The sequence below is a fragment of the Mandrillus leucophaeus genome, unplaced genomic scaffold (genome assembly GCF_000951045.1).
Source record: "Mandrillus leucophaeus isolate KB7577 unplaced genomic scaffold, Mleu.le_1.0 Scaffold160, whole genome shotgun sequence".
In the NCBI taxonomy this organism is placed as follows: Eukaryota; Metazoa; Chordata; class Mammalia; order Primates; family Cercopithecidae; genus Mandrillus; species Mandrillus leucophaeus.
The window spans coordinates 3,723,758-3,730,988 of NW_012101588.1; the positions used below are offsets into that span (position 1 = coordinate 3,723,758).

The 7,231-nt window shown below is 44.6% G+C and overlaps 1 protein-coding gene across 1 annotated transcript in view; it reads right to left on the minus strand.

The window, feature by feature from the left end:
* Positions 1 to 5,556: 5,556 nt before the first annotated feature.
* The window catches only part of PPIL6 (peptidylprolyl isomerase (cyclophilin)-like 6), a 38,535-nt gene continuing 36,860 nt past the window's right edge, over positions 5,557 to 7,231 (minus strand). The window contains 1 exon segment of the mRNA XM_011975978.1: positions 5,557 to 5,759. Coding sequence (XP_011831368.1) covers positions 5,648 to 5,759 — 112 coding nt within the window. The 3' untranslated portion in view covers positions 5,557 to 5,647.

Genomic DNA, 7,231 nt, shown 5'->3' on the forward strand with positions numbered 1-7,231 from the left:
TATTTTTAGTAGAGATGGGGTTTCACCGTGTTAGCCAGGATGGTCTCAATCTCCTGACCTTGTGATCCGCCCGCCTCGGCCTCCCAAAGAGCCACCACGCCCGGCCTGAGATGCATTTTTTTCTGCTTCAAACCCTGGGTCTGCTAGAGCTCTTTGCATCACATCTTTTGGTCCTTTAGGAAATGAAGCCTTTTCCTGACTTGTTCCTTAGGAATAACCTCCAAGTTCAAGCTAAGCTACACCTCAGGCGACTTGCTGCTATCTTGGATTAGCTATGACTTCCCCTTGTCCCTAGGTATTCACCGTGCTTCTTCCGATCCCGTCTTGGAGAGCTGATTTTCAGCCAGAACACACCTCATGGCCACTCTGGTTATTAAAATATTCTAGTAATTCTGTGTTGACTGGCAAAGTGCATGTCCTGAGCAGCCCAAGTGTCCAAGTGCCTCCCTAATAACCTGACTACCACGTTGCCACTGTCCAGCACTTGGAGGTCTCACATCTGACCCGGCTAAGAACCTCAGCACCTTGCAACAGGGTTCTGGTCACTGTCTAATTGGTCAACATAACATACCTCCTCTGCTGCCTTGATGAAATCAAGGTTTCTTGTCAGTTTCCTTCATTCTTCCTCTTGTTGTAGGTTACACTTTACTGTTACGACTTTTCTACATACCTGTGTGCCACAGGTCTCTCATAGATCTGTCTCTAATATATCCCATCGGTTCTTAAAGTGTGGTCTCCAGACCAGCAGCAGTAGCAGCAGCAGCAGCATCACCTTGAACTTGTTCAAATTCTCCAGCCCTACCCAGAGCCACTGAATCAGAAACTCTGAGGTCCAGCAATCTGTGTTTGACAGGCCCCGGCATTCTGACGCATGCTAAAGTAAAAGAACCTGTGATTTATCACCATACTTACAAAGCCCTCTATCAAATATGCAACTTGTAATTCATGTTGTATACATTACTACTGAGTTTGTCACCAATATTTCATATGATATACGAAAGTCTTAAGACTTGCCAGATTTAAGTGGTGGTGATTCCACTTTTGGTAAGTGTAGGGGATGGTAAGATCAATATAGTTTAAAAAATTAAATCTCCATAAGAGAGAATATTGCTAGGTGTGGTAGAGACCAATTTTAATTTTATACCTTTGAATTAGTTGATTGACAGTTAATCTGGTGTTAGTGAGAACTGCTAATACTCAGTATAAAAAGGGCTTGATATTTCTTGAAATGATGATGATGATATTCTCTTAGTGGTAGCTTGACTGGTTTTTGCGGGGAGATGTTTCAGAAAGGAAACTAATTCTTACGGAATATCTGTGTGCCAAGCATTATTAGGAGCACCTTCACTTGCTATCTCAATCCTCAGAACACTGAGACAGATGTACCCCCATTTCACTTAAGAAATTTTTATTTTATACATTTACTCAGAAAAATCACTGAAGTTTTAGAGCCAGAAGAAAGCTAGCAACTCAACTTCTGTTATTTTTTACAAATGAGGACAGTGAAAGGTTAAGTGATTTGACCATCACATTGCTGGACAGGTGGTTCTCAAACAAATATGCTTCATTTAAAATATGTATAAAAACTCGGGTCTGGAATCCTGAGGTTGCCAGACTATCCATTCCTTAACAAATAACCAGCACTGTTTGCAGTAGGGGCAAACAAATTCCTCGGATAGAATTTTAAATACTTCCCCATAGAAGAAATCTCCCCATAGAAGAAAAAATGTTTAGATATGCACTCCCTTATTCACATGGCCTAGTATAAGATACAGCGTATGTACTTGACTTTGCCATATCAGCATTTAGGGCAAGTTTAGATATATAACTTAGCATTTTGTGTAAATCATCAGAAGTCCTTTATGGTCCTATCTATAGATGTGGGAAAATCTAGAATCTCTTCTGTTTAATTAATGTATTTCAGTTTGGTTACATCAAAGTCTTACGTGTGGAGTTCGTTGGAGTAAACTTTTGAGTCCTTCTGACAACCAGTTTCTTCAACCAGGAGGTTAAACATACAAATCATTCTAGCACAGAAGTATCAGTGTGTATACTTTTTTTTTTTTTTTTTGGCGACGGAGTCTCGCTCTGTCGCCCAGGCTGGAGTGCAGTGGCCGGATCTCAGCTCACTGCAAGCTCTGCCTCCCGGGTTTACGCCATTCTCCTGCCTCAGCCTCCCGAGTAGCTGGGACTACAGGCACCTGCCACCGCGCCCGGCTAGTTTTTTGTATTTTTAGTAGAGACGGGGTTTCACCATGTTAGCCAGGATGGTCTCGATCTCCTGACCTTGTGATCCGCCCGTCTCGGCCTCCCAAAGTGCTGGGATTACAGGCTTGAGCCACCACGCCCGGCCTGTGTATACTTTTAAGTGCTGGTGATAAGAACCACTGCATAGATCTGTGGTTGAGGTTTCTGCAGCCTGGAAGTGGAAAGTTAGAGTGAACAAAGGGACCATGAGCTCGCCATCCTTTAGAAGACTGGCAGAGTTCTTTCTATTGCTGCTGACAAAGGGAGCTGGAATCAGTTTCTTACACCCACGCAAATATTCCAGTTCTTTCACAACATCAGATAAAATGCCTAATGCCATTCATACATAGGGTCATCACCAGTAAGAACCGCCCTGCTGCTTGTTATTACATGAGCAACGCTTGCCATGTGTTTTAACTGGGCTCCTTGCAAAGAATCAGTTTTCATTCACCAATTGTTTTGAATCCTGGTGGCAAGCCCATCTCCCTTTTGTCTGAGATGTCCCCAGTGTGACCTGAGGAACCTGGGCAGAGGCCCAGTGAGAGAGTCTGGAAGCTGCAGACAAATCACCCAAGTTCTCAGACTGCCCAGAAGTCTGCGAGTACATGAAGAGGGAGACTCTCCTCAGGGATTCCCAAATCTGGCTGTCAGAGTCATTGGAGAGCTTTCAGAAAGTCCAAGCTCTGAGGCTTCACCCTGAAGATTACACATTAGTAATTTATTATTACATGTATCAAGCGCTTACAGCAGACCAGCCCTGAAGGTTACACATTAGTAATTTGTTATTAAATTTATCGAGCGCTTACAGCAGACCAGGTCCTCTTATAGGTTCTCTACACAAATTATTGATTCATGGAACCCTCAAAACAATCCTATGTGGTAGGTACCACTGTTTCTCGGATGAAGGAATTGAGGCACAGAAAAGTTCTTGCCTGAGTTTGTGCAGCTAGGGAATGGCAGAGCCAGGATTTGAACCCTGGCAGTCTGGCTCTAGCACACACATTCTTAACACTATGCTGCTCTGGGTCAATTGAGAATGTAACATAGGCGGTCTGCTTCCTCCCATCCACCTCGGGTCTTAGCATAAAGCATATGTCATATAGCAATAAAGCTGTCATAAAAATAAGCAAATGCCGGTTGTCAGGAGTTAGGGATGGCAGGGTGCAGGCGAGCGGGTGTGACTATAAAGGGGTACTGGAAGGGGATCTTTGAGGTGCTGGAAAGGTTCTATATTTTCTCTGTAGTATTGGTTACATGATTATACTCATGATAAAATGGCATACACACATTGTACCAATGTCAACTGCCTGGTTTTGATATTGTACTACCATTTTGTAAGTGTAACCACTGGGGAAAATGGGTGAAAGATACACAGGACTGCTCTGTACTTTTTTTTGCAACTTCCTGTGAATCTATAATTATTTCAAAAGAAAAAAAAAAGTCTATGCCTACTTTTGGCAAGCCCCATATCTATTAGAAGCCTGCCCCTTTAAGACTGATGTAACTAGAGATTGTTCTTGGAAGACAAACCTCATTCTGCTTAGGGTAAGAAAAGCACTCTCGGCTGGGCGTGGTGGCTCATGCCTGTAATCTCAGCACTTTGGGAGGCCAAGGTTTAGGCAGGTCACGAGGTCAGGAGATCGAGACCATCCTGGCTAACATGGTGAAACCCCATCTCTACTGAAAATACAAAAAATTAGCCAGGCGTGGTGGCGGGCGCCTGTAGTCCCAGCTACTCAGGAGGCTGAGGCAGGAGAATGGTGTGAACCCGGAGGCAGAGCTTGCAGTAAGCCAAGATTGCGCCACTGCACTCCAGCCTGGGCGATGGAGCGAGACTCCGTCTCAAAAAATAAAAAAAAAAAGAAAAGAAAAGCCCCCTCAGTCTGGGCAGAGCAAGGGCATAGGGTAGTGGTGTAACGGGAGCTGAGCAAGGTCACCAACAGCAGAGTCAAGCACTCTGCTGACTACACTACACCATGGGGGCTGGAACCAGTTCCTTATACCTTGCAGTGATTCCCAGATGACTAGTGCCCAGCTGTCTAAATGGGAACCCTGGGGAAAGAGCTAAATGCACACAGAATCTGTGCCCCATGCCTGGGAACCCTGGGGAAAGAACCAAATAAACACAGAATCTCTGCCCGACTGGGAACTCTGCCTCAGTAGGTCAGGGACAAGGTCTGTTAGGTTACATTTTAAAAGCTCCCCAGGTGATATGAGCTTGAGAACTTTAGACTACAGAGTAGTGATAAAGCTGAATCTCCAGTAACATCACATGAGTCAGCCACCACGGAGACTGTAACACAATCCCTTGGTTTTCACAGGGTTGGTATGGCTCAGAGAGATAAGGATGATGTTCATGTCATGTATGAAAACATCCAAAGTATAGATACCCTTTCTGAATGCTATGTATAAACAATAAAATATTAAAATGAATTGCTTTTTCTTTTGCATCATCCTATTTGGTTACTTACCAAGTTTCTCCCGGGAGTACATGTAGTTACAAATAAGAACATAATTTTATTACAAATGTCTTAGGCTATCAAGTATGTTGCTAAATTAAGAATTTTTTTTGTCTACAAGTAACAAAATTCTCAACCAACAGTAACATAAACACCACAATACAGGGCTCTGTTAGTCTCATATACTAAGAAGTCCAGAGTAGGTGGTTGCTGGTATTGGTTCTGCAGCTCAAGAGATTGGGGCTGACATCTCTGCAGTACTTGGCCGTTTTTTTTGTTTTTTTTGTTTTGTTTTGTTTTGTTTTGTTTTGAGACAGAGTCTCACTCTGTCGCCAGGCTGGAGTTCAGTGGCAGAATCTCGGCTCACTGCAACCTTTGCCTCCCAAGTTCAAGCGATTCTTCTATCTCAGCTTCCCGAGTAGCTGGGACTACAGGTGCATGCCACCATGCCCAGCTAATTTTTATAGTTTTAGTAGAGACAGGGTTTCATCATGTTGGCCAGGATGGTCTCGATCTCTTGACCTCGTGATCCACCTGCCTCGGCCTCCCAAGTGCTGAGATTACAGGCATGAGCTACCGAGCCTGGCCTCGGCCTTTTCTTTATGGCCACAAGATGACAGCTGCAGCTCCAACCTCTCCACATTCCAGACAGGATGAAGGGGAAGGGGCAGGACCACTGGCATTCTACTCCTGTCTCACTGGCCACAACCATCTCTTGTGGCCACCCGTGGCTGAGAAGGAGTCTAGGAAACTGAGTATTGTCCTTTCACAGTCTCTATGACAGGAAAGGAAGATGGGGAGGTATTGGGTGTCGATGAGGCAACCTACAGTGTCTGCCATGGCTTTCAAATTACAATTTATCAAGTACTGTTTAATTAAATCTACAAACAGCTGATCAGATACACAGTAATAAATTATCACAGAAAATATTGATATGAAAATCAAGCATAAGGATCTCCACTGTCAGTAATTCTACACATATGTATTGGTCTTTCATTCTCTGTTGGAACTAATTCTAGTTGTTTAAGCACTTCTGTTCCTTCAACCAATTGCCTACATAGGAGAAAAAAACAGAAAATTTAGTCAGTCATAAGTTTTTATATTTAACTTACATTCCGAAATGGAGTCCTACCCAGCTATAGTCAAGACTATTTCCTACAAATTAAATAAACATCAGCTCTAAGTATCTTAAACCTCTCTGGATGTGGGCACGTTGCCACACCTACAGTACTCAGGACCATCGTCCAGGCAGCTGGCCTCCTGCTGCAGCTCTGAGCTGGCTTCCTCCATCTGCTTGGCACCTTCCCCTCTGTTCATCTCCCTGCAGTCAGGGTGACTTTTTTTTCCTTTTCTTTTCTTTTTTTTTTTGAGACAGGGTCTCACTCTGTTGCCCAGGCTGGAGTGCCGTGGCATGATCTTAGCTCACTACAGCCTTGACCTCCTGGCTCAAGTGATCCTTCTGCCTCAGCCTCCTGAGTAGCCAGTGCTTACAGGTGTGTGCCACTAGGCCTGGCCAATATTTTTATTTATTTATTTTTGTAGAGAAAGGATCTTGCTATTGCCAGGCTGGTCTTGAACTCCTGGCCTCAAGCAGTCCTCCCACTTTGGCCTCCCAAAGTGCTAGGATTATATGTGTGAGCCACCACACCTGGCCAGCATGGTCTTTTAGAAATAGCAATCTGTTTTCATCTCCTTGCTCAAAACACAACAATAATTTCCCATTATCCTTAGGATGAAGACCAAAAATCCCTGCCATTGCCTACCAGGGCCTGCATGGTCTATCTCCCATGGCCTCTCAGGGAGGTTGGGCCACATGCTTCCTCTTGCTCTCTGCGCCAGCCAGACTGGCTTTCAGTACCTCAAGAGCTCCACACTCCCTTCTTCCACAGCTCCTGTGTTACTCCCCAACCCCTACCCTTTGGCATGGTCACCTCCTGGTTTTCCTTCAGACCTCAGCTCAGTCATCACTTCCTTGGGGAAGTTTCCCAGGCCACCTTGCTTATGTTAAGTTCCCTCTCTCTCCTTTAGAGAAGTTGCCAGGGTTGAAACTTTACATTTATTTGTATGCTTCTTTGACTGATTTCCGATTCTCTCATGACGGCAGGGATCATGCTTGTGCTCAGGCTCAGTGCCTAGCATAATGCCTGGCACATAGTAAGCACCTGACAACATCCACTGAGTGGATGAATGAAAGACAGCTCAAAGCCATGCTAGTTTCGACCGATGTGGTGACTCATGCCTGTAATCCCAACACTTTGGGAGGCCAAGGTAGGCGGATTGCCTGAGCACAGGAGTTCGAGACTAACCTGGGGACAACATGGTGAAACCCTGTCTCTATTAAAATACCAAAAATTAGCTGGGCTTGGTGGTGCATGCGTGTAATCCCAGCTGCTCGGGAGGCTGAGGCAGGAGAATTGCTTCAACCTAGGAGGTAGAGGTTGCAGTGAACTGAGTTTGCACCACTGCACTCAGCCTGGGCCATAGAGTGAGACTCATCTCAAAAAAGATAATAATAAAATAAAATT